General features: G+C 32.8%; 1 protein-coding gene across 1 annotated transcript; it reads right to left on the bottom strand.

Moving 5' to 3' along the window:
* Positions 1-4,675: 4,675 nt before the first annotated feature.
* LOC150011347 (killer cell lectin-like receptor subfamily F member 1) lies at positions 4,676-16,432 on the bottom strand. Its single transcript, XM_090275096.1, has 6 exons — positions 16,294-16,432; positions 15,289-15,387; positions 12,317-12,433; positions 8,126-8,280; positions 7,338-7,450; positions 4,676-4,808 (listed from the first exon to the last, which is right to left on the bottom strand). The coding sequence occupies exons 1-6, from the start codon at positions 16,430-16,432 to the stop codon at positions 4,676-4,678; spliced, it is 756 nt and encodes a 251-aa protein (XP_090131222.1).
* Positions 16,433-20,625: the final 4,193 nt, after the last annotated feature.

Genomic DNA, 20,625 nt, shown 5'->3' with positions numbered 1-20,625 from the left:
ATAATTATGTCTAGAAATCACATCTCTAAAACTCTGGAAAGACAATTTTAAGAGTTAAAACATTTTTATGCTTGAATAAAATTTTTGTGATATTTTCAAGTGTAATATATATGCACTGAAGTTTTAAAATAAATGTATATATACATATATATTATTAGTTATAAATGAAGTATGAAAGTAACATGTTAATTTTTACAGTGATGAGTAGGAAAGCCAAAATGTTTAAAACAATAGAATATAAATGGGGAAAAAAGATATTCAGGAATATAATCTTATTATTTTGGAATATAATCTTATTATTAAAAGTGAGAATGCTAACTCAATTGATATATGATATCTATGCACATGTATTCCCAGATTTGTAATTTGATATTTATGAACGATTTACCATTAAGGATTTACTGATTGCTTCTTTGATCTTTTTGGAATTCTGTTTTGGGTTTCGACCAAAGCAATACCCAACATGTATCTCTGACCTACCACCCTGGAGTTGCCATATCATTCAATGTGCATTTTAACTATTAAAGTAAATGGAATTTGTTTGTCTTTGTTTATTGGGAGAATTAATCAAACTATTTTCTGGGAATTAATGAAGAAATTTGGTGGAAAAATAATGATAATGGCAGAAAGGGAGCCCACAAAAGAATAAAGAAGAAAAGTAGTATGGAGACTTCAGACTCCTTAGCCATGGGTGTTCAAACAAGTTCACCCTGCTGATCTGGCTGCTCACAAAATCAACAAACCACCACTGTAAAGGGCATCATTCAATACAGTGCACCTTACCATTTTAACATAATATCAGAGAGAAAAGAATAGGGAGTGGCAAGTGTGCAGCTGCAACATGTCCTTTCCTTATTTTTATACTTCTAATCTACCTAATGCTAGATATTCAGGAGCAAAGGAATCTAAACTGTTTTTCCTTTCAGGAGGAGAAAGGCAGATGTAACACTCAACTATAATGGGGGTCTAAGTGAGAAGTTGAAAATGGTCTCAACGAAGCCCTTACCTAGTGAAACTATCATTTTCCCCAATTGCAAACAAGCACATAAATACATAAACACACACACACATTCCAAAAGAAGTCTAAAGTTTAAAGATTAAAACTTTGAAGTGCCATAAATTGTAATTGTCCCATTAATTTCTGAAACTTTTTCCACTAAGAATCTCCTAATTTACATTATTTAATATGATCCCTTTCTAACAATTAGGATCATTATATACTTAAAAAATAAAATTAGGGAGGGGAGAAGGGGGAAAAAAAGGAGAAGGGTCTAGTCAAGAAACTAATATAAATGATCCGTGGACATGGACAACAGGGTGGGGACTGACAGTGGGAGCAGTGGTGGGCAGGGTGGGGGGAGCAATGGGGGAAAAAGTGAGACAATTGTAATAGAAAAAAATAAATTTTAAAAATAAATTTAAAAAATAAATTTGGAGGACTAAATGATCTAAAAATAACTTTAGTTATTAAGACTCAGGCACTCTAAATCTCTCAAAAATACACATACATAGATATAATGGAAATAATAAAACAAGCTTTGTTTTTTATTAGGACATTTAGGTATGGCTAATTAAATTCACAGTAGTTTTTAGAATTCTCACATTGGAAGTTCACAGGTAAAACATTTCTCTATTGTTACTCAATTTTTAGAACTTAATGGAACATATTATTTTAAGAATAACCGAGTCGGACTGCACAGCCATTCTCGGCGGTGCAGATAGTTAAGAAGCTACACCATCGTCTCTCGAGACGGACGGCTGCCGACGACGACGACGAATCCTCAAATAAAAATAAAAAGAAATGCAGCCAGATGAATTGTTTAAACTGTTTTTAAATGTTTTAATATTTAATTATTTAAATACTTTTTATTGACTTTATTGAGGTGACACTGGTTAGTTGATAAAACCATCCATGTTTCAAGTGTACAACTCAGCAAAACATCATCTGCCCACTGCACTGTGTGCTCATTGCCCAAACTAAAGTCTCTTTCCATCCCCAGTGATCCCCCCTTTGCCCACTTCCACCTCCCTTCACCCTCCCTTTGCCTCTGACTATCACCATACTGTTGTCTGTGTCTATGTGTCATAAGAATATTTCTTTACTTAATCCTTTCACCTTTTTTCACCCAGCTCCCCCAACTCCCATCCCCTCTGACAGCTGTTAGTCTCTTCCATGTAGTGTTTCAAAGAACATTGATAACTTGGCTTTGAATATTAAAGATCTCTTAATCTTCCATTATTTTTTCTCCCCCATTCAATTGTAACTGCTCTCCATTTATTTTTCCACATTTCATAAATATCCACATTAATAAAATAGTACACATACTAAACAAACATGGTTTCGTGTTCCATGTGTTTAATATTTTTAAGCAAAAAATTTCATTTCCTTTCTTATAAATTATAACTACTTCTGTTCACACAAATGTATTTGAAATAAATATATTTTCAAAATTATGGTATATACTTTAAGTTTCACTCTTAGTGGATCTAAGACTTTAAAATAGGTTTCCCATTCGTAAACTTATATTTAACTAACAAACATTAATGTAGTCATGTCTCTACTCTAAGTCTCAATGTAGGTTGTACGGTAAAAGCAACAACAAACAGCAAACAAGAAAAATTTTATTCATTAATGCATATAAATCTAAAATTGAACTTTATTTAAGAAAATAGAGTGGTTTATTTCTCTAGATGCAGGTTAATTCTTATCTTCACTAGGGAAAGATCTACAAGACTAGTAACATTTGGGCTGGGACACTCATAGAACATGTTACAAATATATAATAACATAAAAGATGCTTATTTATCAACCATTATACATCATTGTTCCAAACAATAATAAGGATTATTGACCTTACATAGTTCATAGTGCATTAAAAAATGATTAGTTAAACAATGGCCATAAAAAGAGGGTACTAATAATAGTTAAGATTAGATAAGTACAGGGAACTATGAAAATATGTACCAAATCCATATAAGTTAGTCTGGAGTGGGGGATAGTCAAAAGAGTATATTCCTCTAAATGACATTTAACTAGTCACCTCAAAAATAAACAAGAGTTAAAAAAAGGTGAGTAAGAAAGAAAAAAAATTAAACTGAGACGAACAATTTGTGATTAGATTAGAGGCCTGAGAAAGCATGACACATTTGAGGGACTGAGCAAAATTTAGTGTGTCTGCATCATTACACACATGGAAGGGAGGGAGAAATGAAGAGGAGCCAAGACACAAAGGGTCTGGTAGAAGATGAAGAAAAATTTAAGCAATGAAAAGGCACTGAAAGGAATTAGGTAGCAAGTAATGAGATCTGATATGAGGTTTAGAGAGTCACTATGTCACAGTGTGAAGAATGGACTTTGGCAGACAAGACTAGCAGCAAACAAAAAGATTATTGCAGTAATCCAGGATGATAGGGTAAGTAGGAAGATATGTAGATGGATTCCAGAAATATTTATGTAGCAAAATTGACAGGACTTAGTGTTTGAATATTGAAGGTGAAAAAAACGGAAGAAGTCATGGTTGACTCCAAGGACTCTGGCTTAGACTAGTGTAGGCATATTCCTGACATTTAGTGAGTTTAATTTTTAACATGTGAAAATTGAGGGGCCTTGAGATGTTGAAATAGAGGTCCCCAATGGGTAATTCACTGTAATAAGGTCCAGGCTAGAAATAATGGTTTGGGACTTACCAATAAATTGAGAGAAAATTAAATTATAGAGTGGATGAGTTCAACCAAGAATTTCATATAATAGAGAACCCACACAAAACTCCATGAAGAGCAGTATTTAAGAGATCAGAAGAAGAGAGAGACTGCAGAAAAGAGTAAGGAGGAATGGCTGGAGAAGTAGATAGAAATTCAAGGGGGCTTCATGTCATAGATGCTGAGGTTAGAGAGTATTTCTAGAAGAAAAGATGAGCAAATTTGATAGTTGAAATTGTATTAAGCCAAAAGAAAATCATTAGTAACATGGTGAGAACACTCTAGTGAAATAGTAAGAAAAGCAGAAGCCAAATGTTAGACTTGAAGTAGGAGGTAGAAAGAGGAAAAGGGAACATTAACGATTTTTAGGAAGTTTACTTGTAATAGGTGAGAAAAAATGGACAGAAACTAGAAGCCACATGTGGTTGAGGGAAAGTTCCATTGTTGCTCTTTCATGTTTAGTTGCTGATAGAAAAGGAAATGTAAGATGAGAGAGGTAAGGAAGGAGATAATCAAGGAAGGGACTTTCTTGAAAAAATGAAAAGAGATGTAATTCTGACTACAGACTTGGAGGTGCAGACCAATGTGTAGACTCAATGGTAGAAAGTTCAGGAATATATCATCTAAGGTCTTCTCTTTAAAAAAAAAAAAAAAGACAAACAAACAATAAAACAAACTCCTCTATTAATGTTGGTGGAGAGGTGTAGAAAGAGAATTATTGAGGAGGTAAAAGGATAGTTTCTATCTGAGGTAGCTACTATCATAAATGGGAGATGACTATCAAAATCTAATGTGAACGACCGCATAGAACTATGAATTCAGGTGAGGCTGATTGCCTGGATTTAATAGAGACACAAATCTACAGCAATATCATCAGTATCATGATATAATTGTAGAAACAAAATGCTCCTATGAAATGCATAAATAAAGAGTATTTGTGAACTTTTTTGTTAATGGAAAGATATCTGTGAACAATTTAGAAGTCATCATCTGAAGAAATCATGCCTTGACAAATCCAGTAACTGTGAGTGTGACATTTTTCAGAAAACACACCCTTCTTTGTTATCACAGCACAAGCATTGTCTTCAACCTTGCCTGTGACTTGAAATCTGTAAAGAAAAAGGAAACACTGTCTTCACTTTCCTGAAAACACAGTCTGAATATTTTGTGCCCTTTCTCTCTTAGGAAGAATGTACTGCTCTCCAAGCTGGAGATCTAAGACATTGTATAAAATGTGAATGAGAATGTGAATAAGAAATAATGGTTCCCCAATACCATGTAATTATATTAAAAATAAAGATCTTAGAGGGTTGTTATGATCTGCGTGTTTTAATGGTATTACAAAATGGGTCCTTTAAGAGAGCTTATGTTAGAGGGTACACACTGGCTATAATGACCATGCCGATATAATTTGTACATTTTGGAGGAAGATTCTTCACTTTATCATACATAAGATGAATTCAAAGTTCTGTTTCTCAAGCTGTGTGCTATGTCTAAATGTATGTGTTTCCCCCAAATTTATATTTTGAAATCCTAATACCCGATGTGATACTATCAGGAGGTGGAGTTTTGGGGTTAGGTTATGAGGGTGGAGCCCTCATGAATGGGATTTGTTCCTTCTTAAAGAGTCTCTGGAGAGATCCCTAGATCCTTCCACCATATGCAGATAGGGTGAGAAGGCTCCAGCAACAAACCAGGAAGAGGGCCTTCATCAAAACAACATCTCAGTCTTGGAATCCCCCTGCTAGAACTGTGAAAAATAAATTTTTATTGTTTATAAGCTACCCATTCTGTGGTATATTGTTATAGCAGCCCAAACATTATTGAGGCCAATCCTGCCATTTTTGGAGAAAAATAGATTTTGTTACTCCCAAAATTTCTGATTCAGGCTTTTTGAATATCTGCAACAATTGAATGATAATCAACTCTACAGTACACAATATCATATTTATTGTTTTAAGATTGAGAAATATCAACACATCTAAAAATATACATTTTCAAAAATATTAAACCAGTTTTCTGTAGACTAAATCAAACTATTAACCTTTCTATCTTCCAGACCTAAATCCCAAATATCACACCTTCCAAAAATCATCCCTCACTATTTGTGTATAATGAATCTCCTTGTGTCTACAAGAGATCCTAAGAAAGAATGTTCTTTGGTATATCTAGACTTAGACTTCACAAGCTAAAGATGCTTACATTAACCACAGACAGGCTTGGAGGAAAGAGTTAGAGCGAAGAACAGGGGAGAAAACCGCTCCCCTTCTAATAAACACCTCAACAAGAAAATATCTGTGCATATGTGTACATATAGATAGATATACTCAAATCCTTCACCCTTAACACGAAAGGACACTTCCTGTTTTAATTCTGATTTTCCATGATGTTTAAACCAATATTTTGTGTCTTAGACAAATAAGACACAAGGGATCTAAAAAAAAAAAAAATTCTTAATTTAAAAAACCAGATTACAAATTAATAATTCCAAGCAAGTTTGCCTGTAAGTTAAAAGAACATAACTTTTTAAATGAGGGTATAGATTTCTATTAGAAATAATCATAGATAAAATGTTTAAATTTAGTGTGCGTGGTGTACAAATGGCATAGGTAGGTATAAAGTATAAATTTTAAAGGGAAACATCGTAAATAGTCTCTGGGTAAGAATATTCATCTTTAGAACAACTTTCTGTTTCAGAACATTTTATACTACCCCTCAGCCAGCCTGGTGTGCCTGCTATAGCACTACAGAACATCTACTTGCTTTCTTATTTTTTTTTAACTTCACATCTCTTTGAAAGTCACCACAAAAATCAAAATCAAAATTTTAATTAAGAAGTTTAATTAGGCCCTGGCTGCTGTGGCTCAGTGGATTGAGCGTCGGCCTGCGAGCCAAGTGTCGCTGGTTCGATTCCCAGTCAGGGCAAGTTACTAGGTTGCATGTCAGGTCCCCAGTTGGGGGCGCAAGTGAAAGGCAACCACACATTGATGTTGCTCTTCCTCTCTTTCTCCTTTCCTCTCTCTCTAATAAAATAAAATAAGAAGTTTAATTAATTTTTGATGATCTTTGAATCCTTGATACTAAGATTAGAAGATTTCACCTTGAATACCCACCCCCAGACATTCTGCTTGTGTTTTGGGGGGATTGGTCCATAATCCCTGAAGATTCAGTGCTATCTACCCATGGAATTTAAGCAGAAATGAACGCGGCACATAAAAGTAAATACAGATATTGTTTATTGTGGTAACAATTTCAAGAGTCAAATGACCTCTCATTGTATTATGTATACTCTATAGCATTTCTTAATTATTATAATCCTTCTATTAATCAAAATAAGGGTTATTTTATGAACCTTTAAGAAACATTCTGTAAGAATTTAAATTTAGAAAACTTCACATTGACTATAATTTTCTATTTATACCTCTGGCATTGTAAGTAAACTAAAAAAAGCCCACATATGAAAATTAATTATCTCAGAAGCCCTCGTTTCTCTAAGGAAAATTTCCTGCATACACACTCACAAAGATCAAAGTCTACAACCTATAAGAAGCAATTGGCTCTCCAAAGTTTCAGGAAGTTCCCAGCAGGAATTGGCTGCTGAGATTTTATATTATGGTACTCAAATGTCTAACACTCACAGCTGTGGATTTAATGGGGCTCCATCCAACCAGGTCCATGTCTTTTGTGGCTGTGTAATGTTCAATCCAATCCAAAAGTAGATTCCATCTTGTATTCTATTTTGAATGAAATCCTGTAAAAGGGGATCCAGAAGAACTTAACTGAGTTATATCTATTAAAATAGACCATTTGGTCTTTTTCCAGACTCTAAAAGGTTCTAGTATTTAATTCCCTAATTAGGCAAATCTTAAGAAGGGTACAAAGAGAATGTGAAGCAAAAACTAGGAATGAATAAGTTTGCCTAAAGAAACAACAATTATATATGGATTTCTTTGTCTTTCAATACATAGGCTTATAGACAACTGGTGCCTATAGTGAAACTTTACACAAATGAAATAAAAGAGCCCTATATTTCCTACCCAAGATACAAAGGGTATTTCCAAATATTGGTAATGCTTTTGATGAGTACATCAAAGAGCTCCTATCTTTCTCTCCAAGAGCTTATGTGGAAGAATAGCATGGATATTCCAGCTTTGCAATTTACTTAGAGAGTGAATAGATAAGTTTACAAAACCTGTCAAGTTCTGCAGGTTCTTGTTACAAAAATATGGAAAATGTCACTTATGTCTTAAGGTTATTGTGAATACTAAGTTATATAACATTTATAATATGCTTACCACAGTTCCTGCAATATAATAGGAATTCAGTGAATGGCAGTAATTATTAGTACTATAATTCTTGGATTATAAAATGTACTTATTCCTTCTAATTTTGAAAGGGCTAATTTTCATAGCAAATTAGCTCTTACCAGTTCAGCCTTGTCTTGGATCACCAAGAGATGAGATTTCATTTTTAAACAGGATTTTTGGCTATTGGTCCATGATTTAAAAGTTTCATAAAAGGTGTAAAATTTCCCTTTTTCCTGCACCCAGTTGTTAGGGCACAAGTTTAGTCTAGGGTTTGCTGAAATGAAAATATAGATCAAAATAAGAATGAGAATAAGGCTTGGTTATAAAAAATAGATTTTGCACTGATTTTGTAAACTATTTCCTTTAAAGTAAATATTTTATCCCACTTCTAAGAAATAAACTCTTCCACTTATTAATAGCCTTTAGAATAGCTAAATGCAGGAAATATTTATTGTTATTATTTATGGGTAATTACTACATGTCAAATAATTTTCTGCACATGAATATATGAAATGTTTTCCTTGTAAGGAACTTAGGAAATCCATGAAATGATTAACTTCATATTCTTCATCTATAAAGATATTAAGGTTAAGTAAAGTTAAGTATAAACTGGAAAACTAAAGGTTAAATGATTTACTCAGAGTCATATAACTAATAAGTGGTAGAACATGAGGAAATTTAAAGTAAAACAGCCTGGATGGCATCAGAAGAAAACTGCAATGAAAAAGTCATTTTCAGAATCCTTTTTTTAATGCAGAAGAATGTATTTCATAATACACTGTATTATCAACTTTGTAAAACAAATTCTTCAACATGACCCCAGTATCCTTATGCCTCAGTGACCAACAGACTTATCTCTGTATAAAGAAAAAACATGAAATAAGAATTAAAATAAACCTACACCACAAATGAGTATACACAGGTTTCAATTGAACTAATAATGCTTTTTATATTCTAAGCTGCATAGCAGGTATATAAGTATTGATTGTACTCTATTTAACATTTTATATGTCTTAAATATTGCATATCATTTTGAAAACGTTCACAAATCTATATAAAAACTTATATATTTATATTAAAGGAGAAAAACATGACAATATATACTGTAAGATACTCTATACAAAAGTTAGTTATTACCATTAAAGACTATAGAAGCTCTTTAAGAGGAAGTATGAAAAATTATATTATTTCAACAACATATCACATTTTAAATTTTTATTTTGAATCAACAAAGTATCCTGATTCTTTACAACCCTCTTTCCAAAAGTATTTTATTTTATAAGTAATAACAACAAAGTGGTCATTGAAATAGTGTATTAATGAACTAGGTTTTATCCACATTTGCCAGGAAAAATATCCAACAATATACCTGAGACCAAAGCTGGAGAAAAATTTTAGTCTTGCTGAAATTCAGCATTATAAATTATTGACAGAAATAAATGACTTTAAGCTCTCATGCTTATTCAGAAGTTCACTGTTATATGCCCTTTGTAATGGTAGCATTTAGCATCTACAATTAAACATAAATTATTCACATCACTCTTCTTTTTATTTTCCTGAAAGTCACATACCACAACAATAAAGAAGCCTAGGCTTCTGCAAATACAATAAAAAATAAAAAGAAAGCAATTTATTGAAAATTGTATTTATTTAGAATGTAGGGGACTATTATTGAAATGCCGAAGGTAAGATGATGAAAATAGTCAACAAATAATTTTTAGGAGCCGTAGTGTTGGGACTCCCATCAAAGGAAGACCTCCAAGTGGTTGAGAGAAGCCTAGAAGAGTAATGTATGGGGAGAAATATGGAAATTACCACAATACAAAAGTACTTCATTGACCTATTAAAGAGATGTGATATAAAGAATGAAGTCTTAAGGGAAAAAGGCAATCATAAACATAAACATCAGTTATATTTTCATATAGTTTTCTATCACTCTATGGTCATCAATATTTAATGAGAAAACATTTATTAACTATCCAAACTTAACATAAGGACTAGAACTATATTTAGTATAATTCTTTGTATTTAAACTGTGCTAAAGTTTATAGTTTGGGGTAGATTTTTTACTTAAAAGTTGGTTGTAACTTGTGAGAAAATGTCAACTTTTATTCTACAATAAGCACTTACAAATAAGAAAAATAAGCACCTTAAATTTTTTGAAAAAGGGAGGGGCAAAGATGGGGAACAGGCAGTTTACAGAATAAAAAAATACAAATATTCAATATATGTGATTTTACACTTAATTTTCCTATTATATAAGAAATGCAACTGATATCAACCATAATTTTATCATGTTAGCATGTACAATCTGAACTACATGTGTATGTGTATGTATGTGTGTGTGTATGTTAGACAGGTTCAAAGGGTAAGAAGATGAAGCAGAGAAATAAATATTCAGAAGAGATGGACTTGATCAGCATGAGTAATGACTTAAAGTTGAGAAGGTATACTGCCTCTTATCACTTCATAGAGGTTTGTTTTGCTGGAGACTAAGACAAAGGAGTGCTTTGTGTTTTGAGAAATTAGACTGCTAGTGTAGGAAATCAAGACTCAGAGGACATTGTAGAATATTTTAAAGTGCTTAGACTTTATTCTACAGACTATAAAAATATCACTGTAGGGTTTTAACTACAGAAGTGCCCTGGCCCCTGATCTGCATTTTAGAGAGATGCTGATGGCTGCAGCATGGAGTGTGAATAGAGGTCTACAGAATGTTGGAAAATTAGAAACTCCTTTCTTTATGAGATGTAGTGATCCTCAAATACCTTACAACTCAATCTTTTGACATTATAATTTTTAAAGAAGTATTTAAAATATCTTAATCAATATTAAAACAAGAAATAAGTACCAAAAAGTAATCACTACTATATAGAAGTGGCATCTAATGGATAAAAATAAGAACTTTAAAACACTAGTATAATATTCTTGGGTGGTAGAATACAGGGCAATCATTATCAACAAAACTATTGTAGGCCAAAGCACCTCACCATCTCCAACGATAAAGGATAATAAGCTTGTCCCGTAAGTTCCTAGGCACAATTTCCTGAAAAAAATTGATTTCACCTTGAATTTTCATGCAGCTATTACATTCTAACTCTTAATGCATTTGTGAGTTTGATTGACTATATTACCTAGATTGTTTTCCATCAAATAAAATAGATTCTCCAGGAATATGACTCTACAAGTGTCATCAAGTAATTATTATGATATCATCATTAACACACACGTCACCTCCTATACTCACCTTACCTTTGGGATACTAATGCCTTGTGTAGGAAGCTACTCCAGACTTCTGTTAGGAAAGAGTTCACCAGTTTAAACTGCATATGGCAGTGCCATCTGACTCTGCCTTTGCATCTCACATTGATCATGAGATTCCTGAAGGCAGAAAATTTTTCTCAAATTTCTTGCCATCTTGTGAGTAAACCAAGTGTTTTTGTATATGCTTAGTAAGTATATAAAGTCAAATAAATAAATTAAATTTTGAAAAATGGAAAGAGATAACAAGTGATAGGTTTATTATCCAGCAAGGGGAGTACCACACTTGAAGTCGCGCCAATTAGCTATTGAAGACAGTGGTATTTGAGAAGAGTTTTAGCAGCAGTAAGGTAAGCAAGTCAGTAGTGAGCATTGTCTAAGCTGTGAACCTGAACAGATTAACAGGAATAAGGATTGGAGGTAAAGAAGTGAAGTGAGAAAATAGTCTTCAAGATACTAAAAGGGGTCTGAATATACCAGACAAAAATATTTCATTGTTATATAAGAATTATTTTAAGCTGAAGACATTTGAGATTCAGGAGATGCTCTCAAAGCTACTCTTACCTGACCAAAAGCAGAAAATTCTGGGAAAAGAGGCTACCATAAATTTTGTCTTTGGGGTGATTTATTCTCAGGAAAAAGACTGAAAGAAAACCCACCATAAGTTGCCCCTTGGGGTGGGGGGAATTTTATGTCCACGAAGAGGAGGGAAAGACTAATTTCACCTGCATAAACAGACACTATCATAAACTTTTTTTTTCAGTTTGTTCTAAAATATCACTTGCCTTTTCTAAAAAAAAGAAAAGAAAAAAAAGAAGTGATTTCCCCATGGAAGTCATTCCTTACCCATGTTTTTTTCCCTCCTAAGTATATAATCCTTTAAGCATGTTGCGCTACTTCTTTTGTTAGTTCTGGTATGCATGTAAATAAACGTTTTCCTATTAATCGTTCTTTGGTCAGTTTAATTCACAGTCCACCAGGTACTAAAATTCAGAAGGTAGAAGGAAAGTTTTGGCTCCCCTACAATGTAAGGATATAAAATCACTTACTTGTGAAGTTTGTATTGCCTTGCTGTTTTCTGGGAAGAATAGTCATACAATTGCAGTCTCTGGTTTCATTATTACTGCCAGACACCTCCATGCAAGAATGTGTGCGTAGGTGACTTACTAAGAAATAAAGAAAAGGAGTAGCACTAATTAGATTTCCACAGTTTATAAGACTGTGCCTTTTAATTATCTATTAAAATGAAACTGCAAGTGAATGCACACTGCTGGGTGAAAAGAAGTCTACTTACTAGCATTTCAACCCTCTAATTTGACAAAGCATGGCTACCTTAGAAATAGATTTCCACTTGCAAAAAAAGTAGGAACAAACAATAAAACAAGTCATCTAAGTAAAATTAAAATTTATTTAAAATTGCATCTGTTTATTATTATGGGGTTAGAATTCTTTGTGATCTTGAACTAGCTCTGAAGGCTCACTCCAGGTTTTTCATATATAAAAGGGAGAAATGCTTAACAAACTTAGGATTGTTGTAAGGTTAAAAGATAATGTATATGAAATATTTTTCCCCAATTCTAACATGTATAAAGTCACTACTAATAGAAACAACAACAGGTATAATTATCCATAGCTCTTATTGAACTATAGCTCATTTTAGAAATAGATCTTTTTATTGAATTTATTGCAATGACATTGGCTAATAAACTTACATAGGCTTCAGGAGTACAATTCTATAATAACATCATCTGTATATTGTACGGTATGTCCACCACCCCAGGTTTTCTTCCACCACCATTTATCCCCCCTTTACCCTTTTCTGTTGGTCCCCACTCCCTTTTCCTTCTGATAATACTGTTGTCTATGTTTTTGTTTTGTTTTGCTTTTTGTTTAATCCCCTCATCTTTTTTACACAATCTTGCTATCCACTCCCATCTGAGAGCTTTCAGTATGTTCTCTGTATCTACTTCTGTGAAATAGGCCATTAGCATCTAGGTAAAACTTGTGTCGAATCTATATATTGCTTTGGGTTGTGAGGACATTTTAATGATGTTAATTCTTCTATTTAGGAACACAGGATGTGCTTTCACCTATTTCTATCTTCTCTAATTTTATTCTTCAGTGTCTTATAATTTTCACAGTACAGGTTTTTTATATTCTTGGTTAAATTTATTCTTAGTTATTTTATTTTTTTATGCAGTTGTAAGTGGGATTGTTATCTTAGTTTTGTTTCTGATAGTTTATTATTGGTGTGTAGAAATGCAATTGATTTCTGCATGTTTATTTTGTATCGTGCTACTTTACTCGATTCATTGATCATTTCAAATATCTTTTTTTTAATGCAATCTTTAGGATTCTCTATATACAGTATTATGTTATCAGCAAATAATGACAGTTTTATTCCTTCCTTTGGAATTTGGATGACTTTTATTTCCTCTTCTTGTCTAATTGCTAGGAGTTCTGGTACCATGTTGAATATGAGTGATGTAAGTGGACATCTTAGTCCTATTTCCAATTTTAAAGGAAATAATTTTAGTTTTTGGCCAGTGAGTATGATGTTAGTTTTGGGTTTGTCATATATGGTCTTTATTCGTTGAGATAGGTTCCCTCTATTCCCACTTTGCTGGGAGTTTTTATCATAAATGGATCCTGAATTTTATCACATGTTTTTTCTGCATCTGTGATATGATCGTGTGATTTTTATCCTTCATTTTGTTTACATGGTGTTTCACATTTATTGATTTGTTTATATTGTACCAACCTTGTATCCCAGGAATAAATCCCACTTGATTACGGTATATAATCTTTTTTAATGTATTGCTGGATCTGGCTTGCTAATATTTTGTTGAGAATTCTAGCATTTATATTCATCAAAGATATTGGCCTATAATTTTCTTCCTTTGTAATGTCTTTATCTGGTTTTGGGATTTGGATAGTGTTGGCCTTGTAAAATGGTAAAGGTTAAAGGCAAAGAGAGAATCTTAAAAGACACAAGAAAAAGACAGTTACCAAAAAAGTAACAATGATGTGTCTTTGTGTGAACCTCTTTCAGTTCATCGTGTTCAGGACTTTCTGTGCTTCCAAGACTTGTGTGTCATTTCTTCACCAGGTTAGAGAAGTTTTTTGGTTGTTATTTTTTCAAGTAGGTTCTCGATTTTTTGCTGCGAATGTTGATTCACTTCATGTTGTCCAAAATATCCCTTAAACTATCCCCATTTTCTCACTTTTTAAAATTCTTTTCTCTTTTTGCTACTCTGATTGGTGTATTTTCTACCTTGTTTTCCAAATCACTGATTCAATCTCCTGCTTGTAGTTATCACTAAGTTCTTTGAGCATCCTTATAGCCATTCCTTTGAACTCTATGTCTGGTCAATTGCTTGCCTCTATTCAGCTCTTTTTCCTGGAGATTTCTCCTCTTCTTTCATTTGGGCATGTTTCTTTGTCTCCCCACTTTGGCTGTCTCTGTGCTATGAGTCCCAGTCTTGGGAGGGTGGCCTGATGTAGTAGGCATGCTGTGGGACCCCATGCACAATTTTGATCACCAGCACTGGGTGCTCTAGCAATGCCCTTTGTAGGAATAAATCTTTAATTTTACTTGGCCTTCAATTATCAAGCAGCTGATAAATTTTGTCAAAATTTCAAAATATGAAGTCACTTTTGAAATCAACAGCTTTATTAAAAGGCCTAAATTAACTTTCACAAAACTAAGTAATTTTACCAAGATATAAGACTTCATTTCATAGAATTGTGACTGCCAAACTCACACTATTTACCAATTAATTAAAATTATGAGCAGACTAGACTTCATAAATTAGTTTATTGCTTCCTTTGTATAAGGGAAATCTACTAATTATTAATGAAATCATCAACTGTCATTTATTACCAACATAATTAAAATAATAATGAAAGAAATTATCAGGCAAATGTGAAAATTTTTTCTCACAATATTAGAGAAATAAAGGTAAAATCCAAAGGAATTATGTTAATCTACATAGTTGAATATAACTTTTAATTTACTTACCCCAAATAGTTAGTCCTATCACTGTAGCAACAAGTATAACCAGTGCAATGCTGTTCAGTCTCAGAGCAGTCTGATGCCACTTTGGACATGCAGGGTAATCTGTAATGATTAATTTTTCTTTCTGAAGTATTTAGGTATTTAAAATGATCTTGAAAATGTGTCATAGAAATGTAAATTCTGGGGGTACGCATTGTCTGTTGATTGGGGAAGAAATCTACAATCTCTATTTAAATTACCTTGACATGAATACATATTTAATTATTTTTAAAGAGATTTATTAATTCTAAAGTAAAGGTCAATGTGTTCTATTTAATTAAATGTCCTTCTTATGTTACCACTTCTGTTCCAAAACTACCATTTATACAACAATCAAGTAGGTCCATACAAGCTGATCAATAGGTTAGTCAAAACATTTCTACTAAAATTGTCATTTACCTTCATTTACATTTTGACTGAATTACACAAATAATATTCAGTGGGATCAAAGCCCAAGACGATAAAATATAAGTTGTGCCAAAATAATTGAATAATAGTAAAAATGAGTGTCTAATGGAGAAACATAATCAAGATTGAGTATGGCAGCCATCTTCCCAAATGTTGTTTGAAATAAAAATTGTATATGTATATGAATTCATGAAACAGAGCTCAGATGCTAATCTTTATAATTATGTACTTTGTTTCAATAAAATAAGCATGAAAACACCTTGACAATCTTGAACACAGGTTAAATTTTTATCTGTTACATTTAGTTTAATAATGTTTTATAAATATATAACTATATACCAGGAACTGTGCCAGATGTGAGGGTTACAGAGATAGGAAACCATACAATCTGGTACAGAGACATCTATATAAACACATTATTTCAAAATAAGTTAAATTTCTGAATAATAGACTTTAGTTCAAATTCTTAAAAGTTCTCATTTAAAAACCTATGATTCAAAGACCCATAAAAGAATCCTAGCTCTATAATCTATGGTCTAATGAAAGATTACAGATTTTTACCTTTGCATGTCCACTTGGGCTGGCAATGATGGGGATGTTTTCTTGGCTTCTGAATCGTTGGTCTCTCTGTGTTTTGCTCTGGTCCGAACATCCTATAAATAGAATAATCCATCTTTGAATTCGATGGAAAGAGCGACATCACCTAATCCAAAGCAGGGCTTGTGTGTGATAACTATAACACTGAAACAAACCCTAAAGCTAGCTGTAAAACCACAAAGGATATGGTTAAAGAGTGAAGGAAACCTCATTCTCTAAGTCAGCTTTTTTTTAGTGTAATTTTGATTTATAGAAAAATTGTGAAGATAATATAGACTTTCCACATACCCAACACCTGACTTCCCCTATTATTATGTTACAATAGTATGGTACTTTTGTCAAAATTAATAAATCAACATTGATACTTTATTATTAACTAAAGTCTATTCAGTTTTTATTCACTTTTAAACTAATGTCTTAGTCTGAGACATTCTCATTGTTGTCTTCAACTCTAATACAGGAGGTTTACAGTTGTGAGAACTTATGATTTATCTCTTAGGCAATGATGGCTGGTGATTTAACCTGCATTTTTTAAATAGGAATAACTGTAAATCTACTTTTGTTCACTCCTGTACATCACAAGATGGATGATGCTAGCCTCCTCCTGCATTTCTATAACCTCCCATCAAATCAGTGAGAAACAAATCTACTATTAACACTATCCGTATACTTAATTGTTCAATTCCAATATATATATCTAGTGGTTCAGAATTGTTATCTTATCCATACCTTATGGAAAATTACTTTATCAACTATAGTGCTTATGTACACTTTCTTTTGTCATTAGTCTTACAAGTTAAGACTACTTATTTCTTAGGTTTGTTCAGCATCAGCAAGCTTTATCCCCACACCCTTTAGTGAGCCCATTTTATACATTTACTATATATTCAGAGTCTTCTGGAAGTTTTAACATTCTACACTGGGGGGCGGGACACAGCCTCCAAAATTATTTTATTTGCATTTATTAAGGTTAAGTCTTTCTGCCATGAAGTTCTATGAGTTTTAAGCTCTCAGCATAATGTCATGAATCCACCATTACAGTATTATATTGAATAGGTTCACTGCCCTAAAAATCCACTTTGGTTCACTTTTCAACCCTACTTCCAAATCTTCTCTACAGTCCTGCCTTCACCAGATGTCATGTAAGTGAAATTATATAGAATATAGTCTTTTCAGACGGGCTGTTTTCAATATGAAACATGCATTCAAGACTTATTCATATATTTTTGCAGCTGAATAAATTATTCTTTTTCCTGTTGTTTCCATCATGTAAATGTACCAGTTTTCTTATCCATTCACCTATTGAAGGACATTTTGGCTGTTTTCAGGTGAGGAAAATTATGAATAATTCTGCTCTAAACGTTCATCTGCAGGCTTTTGTGTGGATGGACGTTTTCAAATTAGTTAGGTAAATAAGAGGGTAGTTGCTGGGTTATATGGTAGAGTATGTTCAGTTTTGTAAGAACTGCTGAACCGTCTTTCAAAGTAGCTGCACCATTTTGCATTTCCATCAGCAATAAATGAGAATTCCTGTTGGTCCCCAACCTCACCAGCAACTGGTATCATCAGTTGTTGTTTTTTTTAAATTTTGGCATTCTAATAGTTGTCTCGTTGTAGTCTTGTGTTTTAGTTTTCATTTCACTGCTGACAAATAATGTTGAGCAACTTTTCATGGGCTAAATGTTTATCTGTATGTTTTCCTTGATGAAGTAGATTTTCAGATCTTTTGTTAACTTTTCTATTCACCTGTTTGTTTTCTTATTGTTGAGTATGGAGTTCTTTGTATATTTTCAATACAACTTCTTTTATCAGATATGTGTTTTGCAAATATTTTTTACTAGTCTTTGGCTTCTCTTTTTATTCTTTTAAAAGTGCTTTTAGTAGAGCAGAACTTTTTAATTTAAATAAGGTCCAACTTATTTGATTTCATGGATAGTACTTTTGGTGTATGTAAAAAAAGTCTTCACCAAATCAAGATTATGCAGATATTCTCCTGTTTTTTCCTAGAAGTTTAAGAGTTTTGCTTTTAAATTTTGTTCTAATGATTGCTTTTGAATTATTTTTATTGAAATTGTGAAGCTTATGTTGTTTGGGTTCTTTTCTTCCTCAAAAAGCAAGTTGACTATATTGAAAAGACTCTCCTTTTCAGATCTCCATCTTGTTCTATGTGCCTATTTGTTGACAAATACCTTGCTGTCTTGGTTACTTTAGCTTTAAAGTAAGTCTTAAAATCAGGTATTGAGTCCTCCAACTTTGTTCTTCCTCAGCATGTGGAAACTGTCCTAGATCCTCTGACTTTCTATAGTTTTAGAACCAGTTTATCAGTACCTACAAAATAGTTTGAAAAGATTTGTTTGGGATTGCAGTCTAAAAACGAAGTTGGAAAGAATTAACATCTTGCAATAACAAATCTTTGAATCTATGAACATGGAATATCTCTCCATTGATACAGTATTTTTCTTTATTTTATCAGTGTTTTATAATTTTTCAGGTAAACATTCTGTATGAATTTTGCTATATTTATACTTCTTTTTATTTTTTATAAGTAAAAATTTACAAATGACTTACAGATATTGTAAATAATACTTTAAATGTTAAATTTTAGTTGTTCATTGCTGTTGTATACAAATGCAATTGATTTTTGTACATTAACTTTGTACCCTGCAAATTTTCTGTACACACTTATTTCCTTTTTTTTAATTTTAATTTTTGGGGGATTGTCTATCTAGACAATCATATCCTCTGGTGAAAAAAAATAGTTGTTTCTTTTCCAATATGTATTTCTTTCTTTCTTTCTCTTTTTTGGGTTTTGTTCTTGTCTTCTGGCATGAGCTAGAACACAGTGTTGAATAGAAGTGGCGAAAGTGGACGTTCTTATCTTGTTCTTGATTATAAAGGAGGAAGAATCTCATCTCTCATCATGAAATATACTATCAGCAGTAGTTTTTGTTTTGTAGGCATTCTTTATCAAGCTGAGGAAATTCCCCTCTATTTGCTCAGAGTGTTTATCATCAGTGGGCACTGGGTTTTGTCCAATTTTTTTCTGTCAGTTGACATGATCATATGCTTTTTCTTCTTAAGCTTGTTGACATAATAGGCTACATTTATTGATTTTTGAATGTTGAACCTACATTTTATACCTCAAATAAAACCCACTTGATCATGAGATATACTTCTTTTGTACATTTTTAAACTTATTTTGCTCATGTTTAGTAGAGGATTTTGTTTGTATATTCATGAAAGATATTGATCTGTGGTTTTACTTTCTTTAAGGTCTTCATCTGTTTTCAGTGTTAACTGCTGGCTTCCTAAAATGAGTTATAAAGTATTGTCTCTGTTTCTATATTTTTTAAGAGATAGGAGCAAAAAAACATTAATTCTACTGTGACAGTAGAGAAAATACATAAGACAAAAGTTTTTAAAATTCTCAATAAATGGGACAGAAATTATTCTATGTTGAATTCTAGACACATTTGGTTCACTCTGCCTAGCGTTGCGTGCAGATATCTAACTAGTTTTACTATTGTATCTCAAAAACAAGCAGCTGTGGAAGGACAACCACAGTCTTTTTTTCCCCCTGGCACCTCATTTCCTCTCAGCACTGGTTATGGCATTTCTTGGGCATATTTTGAAGATCATGGTTTACCTAAAATTTTATTACATATGCCCCATGCTTTCCTCATTTGTTTGAAATGTTGCATAAAAAAATAATAATTTAGACCAGGACATAAATGAACATGAAGCAGCAAACTGACTGCTTGGGAGCCAGGTATATTATCCCAAGAACTAATATGAAAAAGAGAAAGTTTGGAATTAAAGGAGATCTTTCAATAGTGCATGTACTTGAAGAGATTATTCTCCGAGGGGCTGAAGGGGAGCTGGGGGAAATAGAAGGTGGATTATGGCAAATAAGTGAAGAAAAAAGATAGTGGCCTTAAAAAAGATAACAATATTATTGCAATAGAATTTCTAGAAGAAAAGAAAAAACACACACACACACTACAAAACCACTTTAGTTTAGCTTAATAGAGGCAAATGGTCTGGAATGAGCAACTTTTCCACTTTGCCTGCTCAGCATGAGTCAGATCACTCTCAAAGTTGCACTCAATTCTGCACAAAGTTCTGAACCTGACCTGATAACCTGGGACACAAAAGCTCCTTCAGGTCCCACCCCCTTGTTTGGCATGTTCTGTAATCCCAGCTGCCAGCCTGGGCTTCCACATTTAGAGAAAAAATCATTCATTCATTCAGCATTTATTCACTGGAAAGTATAGGAATATTTCCAGCGGTGGATCT

Source organism: Furipterus horrens, unplaced genomic scaffold (genome assembly GCF_987537825.1).
Source record: "Furipterus horrens unplaced genomic scaffold, mFurHor1.1.pri manual_scaffold_4, whole genome shotgun sequence".
NCBI lineage: Eukaryota > Metazoa > Chordata > Mammalia > Chiroptera > Furipteridae > Furipterus > Furipterus horrens.
The sequence above is the reverse complement of the archived record's forward strand: the minus strand, read 5'-3'. Positions and strand labels throughout refer to the sequence as shown.